The sequence below is a fragment of the Xiphophorus hellerii genome, chromosome 8 (genome assembly GCF_003331165.1).
Source record: "Xiphophorus hellerii strain 12219 chromosome 8, Xiphophorus_hellerii-4.1, whole genome shotgun sequence".
Lineage (NCBI taxonomy): Eukaryota > Metazoa > Chordata > Actinopteri > Cyprinodontiformes > Poeciliidae > Xiphophorus > Xiphophorus hellerii.
Window position 1 is genome coordinate 16,686,792 of NC_045679.1, and position 20,178 is coordinate 16,706,969.

The window sequence follows — 20,178 nt, forward strand, 5'->3', positions numbered from 1 at the left end:
TGAATTGTGGTACAAAACACTAAGCTCATAGATTTACTTCATGCGCTGTCAGCAAATACTATACTGCTAAATCAACTCAGTAAGGTCTTGTGAATATATTGGTATCCCAGAATTATCATAAAAGTTTTAGAAATGATTCAACTTTCCTGTAATCAAATCGCAATACAGTGATGAAATAAGGGTTAAAAGTCTTTCTGATCGACATCAACAACAACTTACCTTGGGATTCTCCAAAATGCCTGATTCATAGCTGTAAAGAGATACAATTTAAGAATTTGTTATGTTTTATTTTAACTGGAAAAAACATGACAGTGTACTTTACATTAGTCATCCTCACCTGATATGCATGAGATTGGCATCCATGCTCCAGGGAGCCTGAGGGGTCACCGGCACTGGGATGCCATGTTTCTGTGATTTAACAAAATCGCTGATATGTTACATAACAGAAAACAACTTGAGAAAGACGATAAACACATGTTTGTGAAGAGGTTCTGGAAAAACAAATTCAAGCAGCAGATTTCCTTGTACGCTCTGAAACAAACATGTATGCATTTCCTCTGAATCCTTTGGTCCTCCACAGCTAAAACAACAAAACACTGACAATATGTTTTAGTATATTGGTAAAAAAAAGAGAGAGAGAGAGAAAAACATGTTTTCAAGGTTGTATTATATCACTAAAGGGCCACATGCAAAGAGGAAATAAATGTTTACTAAAAACATCTTGATCGCCCCCTAGTGGAGGAAACTGCCCAGGATCACATTAAACCAACTGGACAAATGGGCAGAGGAGGTTTTTGTGGTGAAAATTAAAACAAGGTATAAATCTAGAGCTAAAAATGCTAAATTAATGAATGAAATTAGAATACAGATGGTAAAAAATAGTGTATCATTGGTGGGGGAAAAAAGCTGCTGCAGTTAAAAGAGACAGAAAGTGGAAAAACAATTGAACAAAATATAAAGAGCTATTGCTGAATATGTAGAAGTTATAAATATATGAGAGCAACAGAGAAGATATACAGCATGAACTGATCTTCTAAATGTTTCTAATTTTATAAAACAACACATTTATGACATTAAAAGGTATATTAGTGACGTGGTAATAAGGTAAAAATTACTGCGATGAAACTTTAAAACTAAACCTTTAACCTTCTGTAAACAGGCGCATTTCATCTCAAAGTACCAAACTAAAACATCTTTTAGTTGCCAGACTCATCAGTAATAAATATGAAATCCTTATTTATACACAGGCAATGAGAAAGACAGCTACAGTTACCTGTGCGTACTCCATCAGGTCCGTTCTCCCCCTGAAGCGATTGTAAAACTCAGGGATCCTCCACGGTGCAATGATCTGATAAACACACACAAACACACAGTTGTTGTGATATTATTCTACATGTTAGGCCATTTTTGTCCTATGTAAAAAAAAAAATAAAAGCACCAAACTAACCTTGACCTCTGGGTACAGCGCGTAGCACGTAAGCTCAAAGCGTATCTGGTCATTTCCCTAAAAGGTAGAAAACTGGTTTATCTCTGTTAGCCAGTAGTTTGGTATAAATGTCCTGCATAGTATTTTTGATAAATATAAAAAAAAAAAAAATCTGTTTCATATTTGGTCAATAAAATTAGACAAAAACAGTTGAAGACAAACACAAAATCCACACAATTTCACACATTTGTTTCACTTCTTTGAGTGGCCAGTTCTGTTCAACCACTGATGTTGATGAACATAAACTACGCAGAAAGATGTAAAAGAACTTGAAATAACAAAGAAATCACAATAATTTATGACGACAATAACTGGTACAATTTTGATTTTTGTATAGAAAAATAACAAGTACAGTGCCATCCACATTTATCAAACAAGTTAGCAAGCTTTACAAATTTACATTTGCGATGGTAGGACAAAAGAAGAGGTTTTTCATGCATGCCTCCAAAGCACCTTTCAAGCATGTTGGGTAATTGTCATGGTGACTTGGTGACCCCAAGAAGCCACGTTTTGCTGCAGATTTGTTCTCCTCCCTTCTATAATTTTTAGTTCGAGATGATTTTATAGAATGGCAAAAAAAAGGTTGCCTAATACTTCCAGTTGATTTTATTATCGTGTAACAATTTAGCTCTAAATTGTTACAATTGAGCTCTAAATTGTTACAATTTAGCTCTAAACTGTTACAGGATACAGTAAATTGGTGACATTTTCTATGCTTACTCAAAGAAGCATGATTGATTTTTGCCCAAACATTTGTCTACATCTAGTTAGCTATGTTGAATATTAAGACCTTAATCAGACAAACGAGTATTCACAAGTCAGTACAAGTTGTGGAGTGCTGTATAGTGTTTCAAGTTTTAAAATTGAACTTTATTAATCAGTGTTTGGCTCCACCTACTGGTCAAAAAAGAGCTCACAAAAAAAAACTTTGCAAGAGTTTTAATTTCAAATGGCCAATTATACTGAACAGATAAGATTAAATAACTTTGAGTCACATTGGCTGATGAAATATTTTTTTCAAAATGAACCTTTTTTTTTTTAACAAAACATTTCAAATAACAGCAACATCATTGTAATAACTGTATTTACAGACGTTTATAAATTCCCAGGTCTGCTTACAAGAGATTGACAGACTTTCACCTCATTTCCTGCTGATTTATCCAAATCTGCATATTTATGACTTCCAAACGCCGATCAGAACAAATATCACCAAACAATATGTCTGCAACAGAACCACACAAACGGTTTAAAACATAATCAGTCATTTGTCCTAATGAGATGAGGGCGGAAATTTGCCCTAATGAGGCAAACATGGAAATGGAGATTGATGACTGTTTGATGGGAAACTTGCATAACAAGCTCAAATTCATCTGCAAAGATATTTAAAGATGTTGGCTTTTTAGAATAATGAAAAAAAATAGGGAAGTTGTGATTGTATAACCAATTTAGAGATGCTAAAAAATGTGGATTCATTTAGACGCTGACTTATACAGAGTAAAGGACTGTGTATTCAGAAAATTTCCAGGGAATGGATGACTTAATCACAGAAAACGGTAACTTTCTAAATGGTTAATATTCAACCTTGCAAACGTATGGCCTAAATGGTGCAGTGACCTAGTTATCTAGCTTGTTCTGAGAAAAGGCCCTTTACCTTGCCGGTGGCCCCATGGGACACAAACTGAGCCCCCTCCTTGCGTGCGATCTCGACCTGACGACGGGCGATGCAGGGCCTCGCTATGGCCGTGCCCAGGAGGTACCGGTCCTCGTACACAGCGTTGGCCTGAACCGACGGCCAGATGAAGTCCTCCACAAAGTCCCTGCGCAGGTCCTCAATGAAAACCTGGTCATAAACACAAATCAGATAGCTTTATTTTGCAATTAAATAGAGGTTGATATATATATGAGACATTGCCCTTCTAAGAAAAAAAAAAAAAAAAAAAGAGTGTTTGGTGTGAGTTTGGAAAAAATGTACACAAAATAGCATTGATTACAATTATTTATATTCTTGTAACATCTAAATATCAATTGGGATCACGTTCAAACACAGTACACGCTGTAGCTGCTTAGTTTTAATCTACCTAAATGTCTCATATTCTACCAAACGGTCTCACTTCAGTGTCTCTCACCTTCTTTGCGCCGAGGCTTTCTGCTTTCTTTCGCGCAGCTTCAAAATCTTCATCTTGTCCAATATTAGCCTGGAAGGAGACAACTGAATTTAATATAACGCCTTTTTAAACCAAATAATTAAACTTTTAAAATAAATTAATAATAAAGAGGCGCAATAAACACATTGAAAGAAGTCGTGATATTTGCACTAAAATCATAAACACACAAGCCCTCATGTCCGTGCATAAGTTAATTGTGTTCATTCATTCTTCTTGTAATTCAAAGCACATCTTCAGAGGAAATAAAACAACCTCTTGACAGACGAAGCCAGAAATAAACATAAATTAAGGGCACGTCTTCCTCTGAGCAAAAAATCCCCAGAAACAATAAATAAATAAAAATAATAACAGAACTAATATAATGGAAACAATTCGAACTGTATATTTTCATTGCACAAGTTACTATGAACATGGCTGAAAGCACAAATAAAAAAACAGAAAACACATCTACATCACAAATGACTGATAAAACCTCATTTGTAGTTGATGTTGTACATATGAATAACTTCTCCCATAATAAAAACATAGCGTATATTCAGCCAGTGATCCCCATTTTGTAAAAATGAATTATACCCAACCAAACAGGAAGAGCCAGGGTAAGTTCTGACGTTCAACACGATTTGCAATATGTCAGCAAAATACTAACTTAAAAATAAACCTGCTAAATTAATAATAATAATATTCTATATATTATTCAACATGCACTTGATTCAATACATTTCTCACCACTAACAAATGATATCTTTGTAAGTCTTTTTGCACCACTGCATTATACACATGTCCATTTTAATCCAGCGCCTCGTGTCATGCTGATCACCTCCCACCCCCATTTAGCAAACCACAGAACAAATGAGTGAAGTTCAGCAAGAAAATCTGCCTGCATCGCAGTTCTTAGTTACCCCCGGGGCAAAGAATAAAGCCATCCAGACTTAACCAGCATTACAGACAAATCCAGTGATCAGAGATAATCAGTGCTACTGTCTTTTTGGAGACGTGCCTATAGTCAACTTCTACGTGCCTTGACAAAATGCATAAGCAGCAGACCGTAAAACCTGAGAGGGACTTAACATACAAAAGCAGCTGGGTGACAGCTGGAGCCACTTGCTGTGACAACACCTGTCGTAAAACCTTACCAAATATGTGATGACATCATATCCCTGCTCCTTGAGCCACACCAGAATGCAGGACGTGTCCAGTCCACCGCTGTAGGCCAGAACCACAGTACCTTTAGACATGATGAGGGATTTCAGGGTCAAAGGCTGCAAAACAACAGTGGAGAGGGAGCAGAAGGAAATAAATTAAAAATGTTAACCTGTAACAAGAGTAGACAATGAGTCACATAATATTTTACACAAAACTACTTTGTCTGAAATGTGACCAATCAGGTTTATTTGGATAGCAAAGAAGTTACTGTTTCTTAAACAGACACTTGGGCAAAAAACAGTAACTTCTTTGTTATCCCAGAAAAATAAATCGACTTTAGTGTGAAAATAAGAAATTGTAACAGAGGCTTTTGGACATTTTAGACATCGAAAAGTAATTAGTTTGTAATTAATTGACAGCACAATCAATCAAAGAAAAAATAATTCTGCCTTAATCCCTACTTCTTAACTAGATGACACATTAAATATAGCAACAAAATATGATACAAACTTTGAATGTATATGCAATATTAAATCTTAAACTAGATCCAAAAGGGAGAGGTTTTAGAAGAATGATCAACAGGTAGTTTCATAAAAAGACAAGAAGGGTTGCCTGAAAAAAATATGTCAGAAAGAAATACATATCATCTATGGACATTTTCCAGTTTGCATGTGCTTAAGGTTTTTCCTGCTCAGTTCGGTTTTAAGATGAGCCACAGAACGTGTCTTGCAGGATATTTTTAACGCATCACGTTTTTTAACGACAGCCATATTGGGTTGCCATAACACTGAAATGACAGGAACAGCATTTAAATGCAAAACATACAGACACGCAATTAAAGTGTACTTACGGCGTACTTAGATGAAGAATGAGTGAATGAGTGAACGGTCTGACACGACGAGTTCCGGACGCTGGAAGGCGAGGAGCAGCAGCGCGTTTGGTTCAACGACTGATTCTGGCCCAAGCTGCGTCACTCAGGTCGCGCTCGTGACGTCAGAACCAGCTAACTGCCTTTCATCCTCCCCTCCACAGAAATTGTTTATGTAAAAAAAAACATACTGTAAATTAATACAATACCCAAATAATATGTCCTTTTTAGCTTGACATTGTTTTTGGTTGGTTTTATTGTGTTTAATCTTTTATTGTTCTGTATGTATATTTTAATTTTAACGTATTTTTATGGGATACAGACAGTCTTTTGTAGCACTAAGTTTAGCTGTGTTTATTTTTGAAGCGCTTTATAATTAAAGCGCTTCAAACATTTCTAATGATATAACATTAGAAATGTTCGTTGGAGTTTCTTTTTTTTTTTTAAAGACTGAAACTTTCTTAAATCTCTACCATGTGCAGAAAGATTATTATAGTTAGTTACTATGCAACATTATGCTATGGGGATGCTTTTCTCTTAGAAACAAACTGTTCATAAAAATCTAGACGGTTCTGATCACAGGAAAATTCCATCAGAAAGCAATTAAAAGCTGCAGCAAGGCTTAAACAGGTTTTTTTTGTTTAAAATGACAAAGTTTGGTTCATTTTCACCAGAGGTGCTGCTGCACATTTGAGTTCATCACTCTGGACCCAAAGTTGGACACACATGGTACTTGTTGCCAAAGTTAAACAATAGGATAATATTACAAGCAAAGGTAAAAATCTCACCAGACAACATTTTCCTGTTTCTGCATGCTGCTATCCAAAGAAAATAAAGGCAAAGGTAGCAGCTAAATACATCAAGCCTTTGCAATTAACCGTGTAACATTTTTAACTAAAGTAATTTTCGGTAGTGATAAAGATTTAATTCACTCTTTGGGTGATTTCTGATGGCATTTGGTGTATGTAAATTAGTTTTCTCAGTGGTACATTATTTTTGTCACAAGTTTGTCAACTTGAGGCCACAAGATTAAGAGATGGTGAGGTTATAAAAGCAGCATACAGTCTTTCCCATAATGAGTCGTCAACTGTGTTATGTAGTTAACTCATGATCAGCATAATTTCAACTTTCTGCCATTATTCGTTGCATTTAGATTTTTTTAAATCTAAATATGAAACCAATCAGTTTTAAACCTGAATTAATCTGATGTCAAATTAATCAACAAAATCTATCCTGTTATATTGAGTTCACCAACATTTACCAAGTTCGTTCAGTAGAGGTCAGTATTTGTTTGAGAAAATCTTTTTATTACACCTCTCACAAAAACTGAGAATTTGACTAAGGATTTTGTTTTTCTAAAGAAAAAAAGAAAACAAAAAAAAAACACCTGGTGTGGTGCATTTGTGGATAAGTTAAAACCCTCTGGTTTTTAAGAAAACAACTTTGATCTGGTCTTTATATTTTGAATATTTATTTTTTTCACCATGAGCTTCCAAAATCAAAAAAAAAAAAAAGAAAAAAAAATACAATATAACCTTCTGAAAACCAATACACTGAATATTTTTAAAAAATTTTCCCACAGGGTAAGAAACACTGAGCAAAGACAGTCTATGTGGCTAGTGACTGAGCTCAGTCTTCCTCTGCTCTACATCTCAGAATATGTTTCACAAACGTCGAACCGCCCTCTCCGCCATTGTAACTAACTTTGTAAAGTCATACACAGTTCACTAGTTAGGCATTTTGTCAAAGACCAACGGTACAAAGTGACCGCTAAGTCTTGGAGTTGATAACTGTGAGGTTTTCCAACAAATGATGTCTGCAATCCACCACTTAGGATATAATGCACACGTTACCCTCTCCACATAAACTGGCAGTCAGACGAGACTGAATGTGCACAAATGTAAAAACCACTGTAGTGCTGGAAATTGGAAGAAAAAAAAAAAGCAAAAGGGAGATTGTTGGAGTCTTTCACACCCCTAATAGCCATACTTAAATATAAACAGAAACAAAAATTGGCATCAATGAAGGAGCCAAATTGCTGGACCACATCTAATCTGCCCGTTTATTCAGAAAAATATCAATATTGATTTATGATCATTTATGACATAACAGCTGCAAAATACAATGAATTGTTTTTATTTCTCTAAACATAGAACAAACATTCATTTAACCGTTTTTTTCTGTTTTGTTTTTTTTTGCTGCACTTTAAAATAAACGGGCGTTTTTATTCTTACACACATTGAAGGCTGAAGTTTTGAAAATAAAAAGTCTTTTTTTTTTTTATTAACCAAAATATTTTAGCAGTTGGGACAAAAAAACAAAAAACAAAAACAGAAACAAAGAAAAATTGTCCACTGATAGTTGAGGTGTTTTCCCCCCACAGCAAGCTGTGCATCCTGCGGGCAGAACAGCCAGAGAGGGAAGGTCTCTGTGTCCCATGGTGGCGGGGGCCGTCAGATGTGCTGCATGATTCTCTCGCTCTCCCTACCACTCTTTCTTCTTCTCGTCCATGGATACGCCGCCGGGGCCGAGCGCCACCACCAGCAGCAGGCCACCGATGACCGAGGTGGTCTGGAAGAAGTCATACTTGAGGAAGTCGTGCATGGGCTTGTAGGCGGGGATGGTCCAGAAAGCGTTGAAGTACACGTTGATGGCAAAGAGCCACACTACGAGGGTCAGGGCCGCCAGCTTGGTTTTGAAGCCGATGGCCACCAGGATGATTAAAGCCGTCCCCACCATGTTCTGCAGGATCTGCGGCGAAACGGGAAGAAGTTAACCTGAGGAACAGCTGAATGGATCGCAACCAGGTGATATTTGGCTGAGCTGTCTTAAGATACTTTGTTCTGTAGCGCTGAGATTGACACAGGAACCAAAGTAAGGTTCACAATAATAGATTAATTTTAATAAAACATATTAAAGTACAACTGGTTGGGGGCAAAAATTGAATGTTCTCATGATAAAAAAGGCTTAGAATAAATACAATTTATGATATGTTATATCTTTACTAGATCTGTTTTTAGTTGGAAAGACTCTTATTTTAAATAGATTTTTGAAAAAAAGTGCATTTATCTATTGATTTTCTGTCTGTAATTTAAAACAGAAATGACTGTAGCAGAAACTTGATGTGACAAATGAAGTTTTAAGGATGTTACCTAAAAGCAATGTAAATGCTCAAAACTCTTTAGAAATCAATAACTTTCTATAATTGAACGAGTAAAAAAGTAATGAAACTGAAAGTGTATTTTTTTCTGTTTCCAATGCAAATAATACAACTAATTTCCATTGTACATATATCCATCACTATAAGTTTTAAGCGAGTTAGACAAAAGACTAACTCCTGTAAGCTGGTTTACTGTTGCAGATTTATTTAAAAGTATTTTTTTTATTATTTTAGAGGGAACATGGAGACTGATTTTTAAGAAAACAGAAAAATTCTAAATATATGTATACAGCCTTCATCATAATTTTTACAACAAAAGGAAAGTTTGTCAAGATTCCAGGCATTTTAGTTTAAGACTAATTTAGTCATAAATAAATGGCAATTTCATATAAGTGGTGCTGGAGGCAGAAGTGACCCATTAAGTGTCTTTAAACTCAAACAATTTACAAGCTGCCATTTATACTTCAGAGGGTTGAAGATGATTTTGTCCTCGTTTGGCTTTCACCTTGTTGAAATTAGTCTATGATAACTAAATAAATGACCAACACTGCTTCCCTCATCCAGCCCTTTTCCATGGTGGACATTTTGAATTGTCAGAACACCAAAGAGGAAGTTTAGCTCTGGTTCACATTCTATGCATACTAGCAGACGTGTAATGCTGCCCAAATTATTGCACCACCTAGTACATGTTGACTAATTTTACACCTGGAAGAAAAGCTTCAAAGTGATCCACTATTAGATTTAGGCAACCTTAATGTCTTTAGCAAACCCTTTTGAAAATAAAACAATAATACAAGTTATAAAGTGAAGAACCATTTTTTATATCTGCATTAATCTGCAGCTGATGAAAAAGAAAATCCAACAGAGAGATTTCTAAACACTGTTGACATCGTTGTCTTGGGTTTTCGCTGCCTAATTAAATATGGTGCAACATAGGATTAAATAGCAGCAGGTCTGCTTGTGTAAATAGGTGCTGGGTCTCAGAACTTACAGAGAAGAAGTTGGAGTCAAAGTGCAACAGAGTCATGAACATGAGGACCAGCAGCACTCGGCCGCCGAGCTGCATGTACTGCTTCGGCGAACTCTCCCCCATGGAGGGGACGCCAGCGAACATGCTCTTCCCCTCCGAACGCGACTCCGCCAGCAGCAGGAGCAGACCGCCTCCCAAGGCCAGGTTTCTACCAGGAGGGGAGAGAGGAGTTTTAGTTTTGAGTACCAAACAAAACAAAAATATTATCTGTGTTGAATAAGGCCACACCGAAAGTAACAACTGAGCCATCATCTCATTGCAGTCTGAATTAAGTCTTTATGTTGCATGTTTGCTCCTCAGGTGGCAATTTTCTGCCCACCAGCTTAAATATGACTCATCTAATGGTTAGCAAGCTGACTTTATCCAGGCAACACATGAGTTATAGCATATGCAAACAGAAAGACTCAGACGCTGCCCTAAAGGTGTCTTTGCACACACATTCAGTTTATCACTGTCTAAATAAACAAGTCCCAACTGGACATGGGTTACATGTTACTGGAGAAAGGAAGTTTTAAAACAAGAAGTAGATCATTTACAGAATGTTTTAAATGCTTATTGCAGAGAAGCTAAACTTTGTTGCTGTTCTGCTCCCTAAAGAGTAACACATCAAGACTAAAAAGCTGGCAGTGGTTGGTTAATTAGTTGACAAACCGTTGGTAACTTGCCAATTGTACATTTATTACAGGATTATCCAAGTAAGTATGATGTTCCATTTATCTGGAGGAAATTGTTGTCACTCCAACACTTTTTAAAACTAATTTTGGTACAACCTGACACCAAAAGACCAGCCTGTCTAGTCCTTAATGTGTTAAGTATGGTGAGTAGGCCTTTAAAGTTGTGCTTGAAAATAGAGACATTTTTTCTATTTCAGTCTACAAGTTGGCTGAAAAAGTTTTCTTGAACGTGATGAGACCTCAGCCTGATTATTGATCTGATTTCCATCCAACCCTAGCATATCGAAGGTCATAAGTTTTACTGTTATTTGGACTTTAATCAAAACTTGAGAATGATTGACTCTATATACCAGCCTGACACAGAGGAAAATAGAATAACGGACAATCTGAAGTTTGAGTAGTTACGTGACACCTACCTCATCAAAAACTTGAGGTCCCATAAAATGCTGTATGCAACAGTCTGGTGAAAGGTAGAAATAAAATTAGACACAATCATATTTTAGGGATTTACTAAAGTACCTATAATCAAAGTGTTCTCACCTGTAATGCTATGATACCAAATAATCCAAAGCAGGCATACTGTACAAAATTTCTACTGAGAATGAGGACACAACCACCTGTTGGGACAAAAACCACAAACGAAAAGTTATAGCCACTCCCATGATGGCATGTCTTTCAGTCTTAAACCTTTGTGAGAAAAATATTCTTTTTGGAGCAATAACACAGCCATAATAATTAAGGTCAGGCTTTCTGTAGTAGCCACTTTGGTAAATAACAGTTTTTCACCAGAGTTCAACACTGATTCAGTTTCAGTAAACAGACAGAGCCACATAGTTACAAGAGTGATCCGACCTGCTAAACAAACTTCATTTGGTTGATAGAATATCTACCAAAGCAAAGACTTATTGTCTTCTGTTGGTTTTATTAGTCTGTTTTAAAGGCTCCGTATGTCAAAACTTAGACTGAATAAATTTTTAAAAAGCATTAAAGAAAGATGTCTTCAAACTTTAACTAATAAAAATACTTAAAGCAACAGAAAAACAAATTTAAAATATGAAATAAATAGATTTATAGGTAGAATGACATACTAAAAAAAGCGTTTCTGCCATTAACGAGGCCAACTGACTAAATATTTTTGGCATTTACTTTGTTATATTACTACTTCAGTGCACTGTAATTTATATGCATCTGTTATTAATAACTTCATTTATTTTTAATTGTGTATTATCTTGTGTATTATTGCTTTTAATGTCAATCTGCTACAAGGAATTTTTTTTCCACTTTTTGAATGTTTGTTTTTAGTTGCATCTTGTAAATCATTTAGACTCTGTTTTTGAAAGGTGCTACCTAAATAAACTTAATTATTGTTCATATTCACGTCACTATATGACATTTCACTGTTAACTAGAAACATTTAAATCCTCCTTAACAATGTTATTCATTCATGATAGAAATGTCAGCTTTTTTTATATTCCTATTGTTGAATACAAAAGAGTAGAAGAAACACCTGTCCGTGTAACTTAACCTCAATATTTATCACAACCTACATTCACCACCTCACTTTAAAACTGTGCATTACTTAAGTTGTATAAAATCTACTAACTTTCAATCCTATTATGACATCACCTACTTTTCCCATGTAAACTGACTTCCTTTTGTGCTTCAGTACCTATAAACATTCTTTGACACCACAAAAAGCAACTTCATCCCCGCCGCACGGCGCCTCCTGACACTCACCAAGCTGTCCGATGAGGTTAAGCAGCACAAAACACGTAGCCAGAAAGTAGCCACAGTTCCAAGTGGCCTCGATGTAATCTCTCTGCTCGTTCCACTGGAACCACATGCGGATCCCGTCTTCGAGGAACGTGCTGATGAGACACAGACGTGCCAAGTGAGGCAGGTACTGTTTGGTCACCCGCAGAAACTGGAGAGCACAAAATCAAAAGGATGAAAATGGGATTGGGTCTGTGTGGGTCTAGAAAAATTTGCAGTTTCTCATTGATTCTGTTCAGTTGTGTTAAACCAAAATATTTCACTTAAATATTTCGCTTTAAGTGAAATATTGGGATATTTGATCAAAGTCAGCTATATTTTGTAATATTATACACATAGGGTCAATCAAACATTTGGGGATTATATCTGTCAATTACTTTTTGAACATCACAGTGGATTAGAGAAAAAATAAAGGGATATTGTGACTTACTGATGCTTAAACTGTTACTTTAAGACAGTGCTTCTCAATTCCAGTCCTCAGCCCCCCTGCTCTGCATGTTTTAGATGTGCCTCTATACCAGAACAGCTGATTCAAATGATTGCATGACGTCTTCTGCAGCCACCAAGTTCTACAGAATCCTGTTAATCACCCAAAGATTCAATCCAGGTGTGTGGCAGAAGGGAAACACCTAAAACATGCAGGGCAGGGGGGCCTGAGGACCGGAATTGAGAAACACTACTTTAAGAGAAGCTTCAGTTTAAACAGATTGCATTATTATATTTAAACCAAACAATGTTCAAGTTAGAAAATCACATAAATACCAGAGGCCTTTTGGGAAAACAAAAACAGCATTATATATTTTAAAGCTCATCATGAAGACATGATGAATATTAGCATTGTTGTTACATGTCATGTAATGATGTCACTAAATATACAGGCTGTTTCTTTGTAGTTTATTTTGTAATTGTGCTCAAATGTAAACCAAAATTTGATTTTTTTGTTGAATTTTATTTATATCAAGTGGGACAACAACACCGGAGGATAAAACATCATTTGAATGAAGCTTGTAGAATGTAGAAGAACTAAAGTTTTCTGGACCGGTGGCTGATTCTGTGCATGCCGACAACTGAAATAAAGCGGAAACAACAATGTAGGTCACGGAGCTACTAAACAGCAGCAGTTGTGAAAAGCTCACCTGCCGAAGCTTAAAATTAAATGGACAAAACACCCAAAACTTGAAACCACATCTGGATCTACTTGTTTGAAAAACAAACAAACAAAAAAAGCTACCTGGATGGTAAATTTTCACTGTGTAGTCTTCGTGTGTACTAAAATATCTTGATCTACCATGTAAAAGTCAGTCACAATCAATATAAAAACAATCAGAGTAACTTAAAGTGTACAACAATTTTCTGAATGACAAGTAAGTGTGACGAAGTAAGTTTTCGTTCTGCTATATTTATATAAAAAATTAAATTACAAAAACAGCAAACCAGTGTATGAAAACTAATTGTTTTCCTGTAACTGAGCAGAACAGATGGTCACCTCAGACATGCACGGAAGACAAATCGACTGGGGCAGGAGTAAAGCTGTCAGATTTATTCCCAACAGGTTCTCAGTAGGTCCTCTTCTATCGGTGTTATTCACCAATATTTATGCAATAAAACCCTACTCTACTCTAGGCTAAAGGTTATTTAGTTAACACACCAATATTCAAATAGCACTCAGCAGAGCTGCAGTGACCTGCCCCCTGATCCGCCCATCTAACAGTCCACATCAGCACAGTCAGACCTCAGCGGCCTATCAGCATGCACCAACTCCCACTAGCGCTGTTGTCAGAGACATGAATGGGCCAAGCTGGAGCCAATCTGTGCAAGCCCAAGGTTGTTGCAACAGCCTAGAAATAGACAGTTCTGAAGTGTTATGTCTGAGGAAAACCCTGGCTTGATACCCATTCTGTGAGGAATGTATCCCTAAAATTAATTTAAACATCTCACTTTATGTATTTAATGCAGTCTACAGCACTTGTGACAAGGATGTAGTTACCTCAATAAGTGGTATCTACATCAGAGAGGAAATGAAGTTTACTAGCTTGCAAGCAGTTTAGTGAACACATCTGCTGCAAAATGTCAAGTGACTGTCCCCAAATCTTCCTGTGTGAACCCACACTACAACCTAAAGGAAACTGAACACATTATTCTTCCTCTTATGTATATCTGAACTTAAGAGCCACAGCACAAAAGCACAAACTGATGTTATCTGTAAGGATTTGAAGAGTTACTACAGCTCAAACTAACGCCATTTAAAATCAGCTGTAGCTCGTAGTAAAGTTTCACAGCTAGTTTGCGTTGAAGCAGATTGATGAAGAAAGGCCACGTGCAAATGCTGAGTTTAGTAAATGGTTCATATAGTCTATTAATGAAAGAATAAGAACCACAACTAGGTATTTGTGTGTGCGTAGAAAGATTAAGGCAGAAATAAGGTGTTGACTAACACTGGTGAGATAATCCAAGTGGTTTCACAATCACATGCTGGCATAGTGAAATAACTCAATAATATTTAAAAAAACTAACTAAAAAGCAGGTAAAATGCAGTAATCAGCCAGGCAATTGTTAAATTAGTCAACAAATGCAACTTTCTTCTGGTCAGTGTCTTCATAATGCTATCAAATGAGGCACATGACAGGAGCAGGCATTCCTAAATATTCTCATCATTCCAATTAAAACCAAAGTAAAAATCTCCGGTTTATCCAAGATTATGTTTATGGCTGTCAAAGTGCTCAAGAAAGAAGAACGAAAGCTGTAAACATGTTCAAGGAAACGCTCTGAAGCCTCACTTGACTCACACGAAAACTAGTTAGCAGCTAGCGTGCTAATAGAAGCTAGCATGCTAGTAATGAAGTTACCTGGTCTGCCACGTCTTCGGCTTTGTTCATTAGGTCTTCCTGCCCCATTTTCCTCCAATATTACAGTTGTGTTTTAAAAAAAAACTGTGCCAACACAAATGTAGGGTGCCCTGGATTCGCTTTCTCCAGACTGCGTTCCTCCCCCCGTTATTTAGTTGCAGATTTCCCGATAGCTTCGGACGGACGCAGAGAAAGGCCGCCTCCGCCCCACAATGCGCCGCGATTTGACGAAGAGCCCCCCTGCATGGTACTGCAACCTTCGTCTGCCACGTATACTGAACCGGGCAGGGGCTTTACAGCCACCCGGCATTGTTTTCATGTAAACAGGAAGATGAAGTAAACAAGTATTTATGCACAGTAACTATATCAAAAAATAATGACATGACATTAAATGTTACTTAGCAGAAAATCACAGATAAAACTGGCAGTACAGAAGCAGCAATAATACAAGATTGATTCATTCAAAGATATAAAATGAAGGTAAAAAAGAAAGTATAGTCATTTTATTAGGTTGAAATATTATTAAGAAACCAATTTGTGCAATTCAAGTGGTCATTTCTGTTTATAATGGCTCACAGCTGATGGAAACCAAAAGTATTGCAGAACATTTGAAAAAAAAAGGCTTACAGATTTTTTTTTTGTTGATTTTTTAAAAAATGTATCATGTGGAAACCTTTGCTATATATTATAAAATCCTACTGAAGACTTGGTAGTTGTGCAGCAGATAATCACACACATTCCTCAAGGAAGAAACTGTCAGTGGATGGATTACTTTATGCGAGTTTGTTAAATAGTTAAGTGAAAGGAAAAAGTGTAGTAGAAAAAAGGTCAGTAAGTTATAAATGTATTAACTGCATATACTGTGCAATACACTTATGAACATACCTGTCAAAAGACTGACATTTCTGTATTAAAATTATTTTACTGGTCATATGTTATTTTTTGAGTGAACCCTGAAGTTTGGTTTTCATCAACCTCAAGGTATAATCATCAAAACAGAAAAAAATGAAATATTGCATGTAATGGATCTTTATATGAATTTGATTTTTAATTTGAATTATTAAATTACATTCACAAATTTGAGATCCATCTGAGGGTAAGAAACATATTGTTATTGAGCTTTACTTTTTAAGTCAGTTGTCTTCACCACCACAGACCAGTAGTAGCTTTAGCATCTCCTATCCTACAATCCCTCATTAAGACAACAATTTACTTAAACTTAGGAATCAAGCTGAACAGTGCTGTGTTAGTGATCCCTTCATTTAAATTAGGAGTGTGACATTAGGGAAACATGGAGGGCAGTTTGTCCTGGGGATGAAAGTTTGAAACCACTGTGTTTGCATAATGCAAAGTCAGAAAGAAATCATTATTTCTAGGAAATAAGTCTATAAAAGTGCTTAATTTGAATGTTACATTCACAAAGCATGTTGCACAAATTTAGGTAGCTGCAAAGACAGGACAGAACATACAAAACAAATAAAACATGGCACAGTCTAAATGATGCTGTATTTATTTACAAGTGCATTAGATAAGAAATCACAAAGAACTCCAACTGACCCAGAGAAAAATCATTTTATGTCATAAAAACCAGCTTTGCCGACATCATGACTTCAGAAACATAAAGCATTTCCCAAAAGTCACTTGCATCCTTATAAATGGATGTACAGAGGTCAGGCTGGTTTAAATACATATTCTAACTGGATGTCAGTGTTGTCTCCTGACAGTTGCCCAGCTATAAAAAAGATACTGTATGTTGGTGCTTTCACAAGTTATTTTCCATTTTGGGCTTTTTTGTGTTTCTTGTTTCTAGATTTCCACCGGTTATTTCTGAATTTCTTCTGGAAACCACCACCTTGGACCTACAACATGTACAAATGAAAAAAATTAACATCTGGTAAGCTGAACAACTAAACCACATTAGGCACTTTAAAAGTTTGTTTACTACAATTGTGCTTAAAGTTCTTAAAGCATCTCTCTTGTGATTTTGTGTCTGTTCTTTGGTTTTTACCCTCTCTGACAGACCTTGTGTTACATCTGGATCTACGAAAAGGTCCTTAATAATAAAGCTCGACTAACTGATACAAAATGTCAAGAGATATATTTACAAACCTTTTTGCGCTTCTGCACCACCTGTGTGTCGACTTCCATTTCCTCGTCTTCATCTGTTTGAAAGTCATGCTCCTCTTCCTCATTTTCTCCACCTGCTGTGGTTTCTACCTCTGGATTTTTTACAGAGAACATGGAAGCTGTAGGAACACAAGAGAAAATTAAACTGTTTATCATTAAAAACTTTTGAGCTTAAGCAAAACATAATACCAACTTTTATTGCAAATATATATTTAAACAAAATTTGGGTGCAGAAATTATTCTTCTTGATCCATTTTTTTCTGTTACCCAGGGGATTGAACATTACTTTAATCCATGGCCCACTGAGCTGGATGAAGAGGAGGACTTATTTTCCCACTAAGCCCAGTAGGGCGACATCAAGGGAAGTAAAATAAATTTACAAAATATATTATTTAAGAACTACAACAAAGAGTGTTGTAGTTCCAAAAAAGGCACAGTTGAATTACCAGGAGATTTAAATGAAACCTTTCATGAACTTTACTAAAAGGAAACAAAATGAACTGCAACAGGCCAAGATCAAGAGCTCAAAAAAGAAAGGTATCCAAGGATGCCAATAATTTCTGCCACTACTTTTTGATCAATTATTTCTCAGCATTAGATTTTTCCATCAATAGATAAATATTCTTAAAGTGTTGATATTCAGGGAGCAATTATGCTGCTGCAACAAAAGACCATCTTGTGCCAATAAATGCAACTGAGACAGTATGCACTGACATGGATAGAGGTCGCTCATGCTGTCTTCTGAGTCGCTGTGTTCTTCCCCGCTGGATGAAGGTTCCCACATGCCGTTAGGTCGTCTTTTTGAGGACTGACTCATTTCTTCTCCTGTGTTTTTGGGCTTCTTCTGTTTCAGTCTGGCTGGAACAAACTCGATTCCTTGCCGCGTACACTCCTCATCTGTAAACACACGAAAAAAAAATCGTCATTTACCATGCTATTGCTCATTTTCTCATTCGAATACGAACTCATGTGCCAGTCTGTCTTGCTCTGTTTTTGTTTTTATAATTTGCTCACAAGTAGTCTTGGTTTTTTAGGAGATATAAGGAAGCAACACATACAAATGTCCTAATAAAGGTTTGACTTTCATCCGCGCCAATGGGCCAAAACATATTTTAGAAAGAGCAGAGTAAGAAAGATAGATTTCAGCAAATACCACATCCTCCTCACCATCATCAGATAATTTAACGTTCCTTCCTGAATGATTCAAAATGTATCTTTTTATCTTGCATCCAATGAAGTGCAGACACTCGTTAAACCACCAACTCTTACAAAGCACCAATCATGTAAATAAGTGATGCACTGACATTGAGAAAGGGCTTTCTTGAAACGTTTCCCACTGACGTGTCTTAGGACATGATCTGACTGCCGGTTGAGATGTCTCAGGGTCAGTTTGCAGAAGAGCCGATTGCTAGAAAAAAAAAGACAGATCAGAAAATGTGGATCAAGTGCAGTTTATACCGAATAAGCACTGTGTAAGTGCCACAACATAGTAAAGTAACACAAACAAGAGGAAATCTTACGGTTGCTTCGTGCTTGATACAATGTGTGGCTCATACTGGCTGTAGTTGAACTCTGCTTCTGCATTCAGTTTCTTATATTTCTTTCCTTGGATAAAGGAGCGCAGCTCCGCCAGGCTGCAGGGCAACTCGTGTCCATTTAGGGTGCATTTGATCTGCAAACAAATGTTAACTAACATTAGAAATCGATCAAACAGCTGCATTTGACTAAACAGGTAAGTTAGCATGCTGCGACATGACGTTGCACAAGTACACGTGTATTTTGAGTGATATTTAGCGGATTTCTTGTAAACCTTTTTGCCATCTGTGAGCTGGAAAAAGGGGTGATCAGTTAGAAATGTTCTGATATCCGCAGGTAATTCCTCCATCTTTGAAAAACACTGTCAAACAAATCCCAGCGTGTTGTGAGGAAGCCACCTCCCAAACAGGAAGCTAACGACACGTGGTTTGATGTTAGTCTCTGTTTCGTGTCAGCGCCCTCTACTGACCAAAGTCAGAAAGGACAACCTTGTACTCCATTTATTTAATTTAGGAGCACATATTTAAATACATATTCCATTAGATTTTTATTACAGTTTTTTTAAAACGTCAATATGTCTTTGTTTCTAAATATTTAATTGTCATAATATCAGCATTATGAATTTATTTGGCCAATAGGGCCTACTGCTCTAGTTTTTGGGTTTGCTGGTTTGAAGTGTTACACTGGTTAACCAATGAGATGTCAGAGGTCCATTAGTAGCAAAGTTATTTCATAATTATTTCCATGCTCAGATATTTTGAATATTGTAGAAGTTTTGGCTGTTAATGAGAACAAATTACTTTATTTATTTATTTATTTATTTATTTATTTATTTATTTATTTATTTATTTATGTTTTTACTCAGAACAAATTATTCCACTTATCAGTTTGCACTTCAGCATCGGAACCTTAAGATAATTCAAAACTGTGAAATAACTAGATTTTTATTTTACTATTTGATTGTATCGAATTTTTATGAATGATTTGTGCATTTCATTAATCTAATTATAATCTAACGTCTAATAATTTAACAAATTTGAATAATTATAAACTACATGCATTTATATCTATAACATATAATAAATAATTACTCACTAAATCATTTATAACATGTTTGCAGGTTTAAAACCTGACATCAAGAGGCTTTCCACAGAGCTTCAGGTCAGCTGACCTGACGGCTCAGCTTCAGAGAGAAGTAGAAGTAAGAGTGTTCACTTCGTACATCTTTTCCGAAAATACATGAACGGTATTGTAAAAAAAAACAAAAAAAAACGTGTCTTGGTTTTAACAGAATGAATCACTTCCATAAATGTAAACGAATTCAAGTAATTTTTGAGTTTTCTCAATCTTTTTTGGGAAACGATTAAGTA

At 36.2% G+C, this 20,178-nt stretch overlaps 3 protein-coding genes across 3 annotated transcripts in view; all 3 read right to left on the reverse strand.

Moving 5' to 3' along the window:
- The window catches only part of ass1 (argininosuccinate synthase 1), a 30,166-nt gene extending 24,381 nt beyond the window's left edge, over window positions 1–5,785 (reverse strand). Inside the window, exons 1-8 of the mRNA XM_032570800.1 lie at window positions 5,645–5,785; window positions 4,785–4,910; window positions 3,613–3,681; window positions 3,138–3,326; window positions 1,448–1,504; window positions 1,274–1,348; window positions 338–408; window positions 220–250 (exon numbers count right to left, since the gene is read on the reverse strand). Of these exons, the coding sequence (XP_032426691.1) occupies window positions 220–250; window positions 338–408; window positions 1,274–1,348; window positions 1,448–1,504; window positions 3,138–3,326; window positions 3,613–3,681; window positions 4,785–4,886 (594 nt within the window). The 5' untranslated portion in view covers window positions 4,887–4,910; window positions 5,645–5,785. The remainder of the gene's footprint in view (window positions 1–219; window positions 251–337; window positions 409–1,273; window positions 1,349–1,447; window positions 1,505–3,137; window positions 3,327–3,612; window positions 3,682–4,784; window positions 4,911–5,644) is intronic.
- Window positions 5,786–7,705: 1,920 nt separating this feature from the next.
- Window positions 7,706–15,387, reverse strand: surf4 (surfeit 4). The gene is made up of 6 exons (XM_032570101.1): window positions 15,146–15,387; window positions 12,264–12,450; window positions 11,067–11,143; window positions 10,943–10,986; window positions 9,814–10,000; window positions 7,706–8,413 (listed from the first exon to the last, which is right to left on the reverse strand). The coding sequence occupies exons 1-6, from the start codon at window positions 15,191–15,193 to the stop codon at window positions 8,147–8,149; spliced, it is 810 nt and encodes a 269-aa protein (XP_032425992.1). The 5' UTR covers window positions 15,194–15,387; the 3' UTR covers window positions 7,706–8,146.
- Window positions 15,388–16,632: 1,245 nt separating this feature from the next.
- surf2 (surfeit 2) lies at window positions 16,633–19,235 on the reverse strand. The gene is made up of 6 exons (XM_032570102.1): window positions 19,083–19,235; window positions 18,793–18,944; window positions 18,577–18,680; window positions 17,987–18,169; window positions 17,255–17,391; window positions 16,633–17,004 (listed from the first exon to the last, which is right to left on the reverse strand). The coding sequence occupies exons 1-6, from the start codon at window positions 19,155–19,157 to the stop codon at window positions 16,915–16,917; spliced, it is 741 nt and encodes a 246-aa protein (XP_032425993.1). The 5' UTR covers window positions 19,158–19,235; the 3' UTR covers window positions 16,633–16,914.
- Window positions 19,236–20,178: the final 943 nt, after the last annotated feature.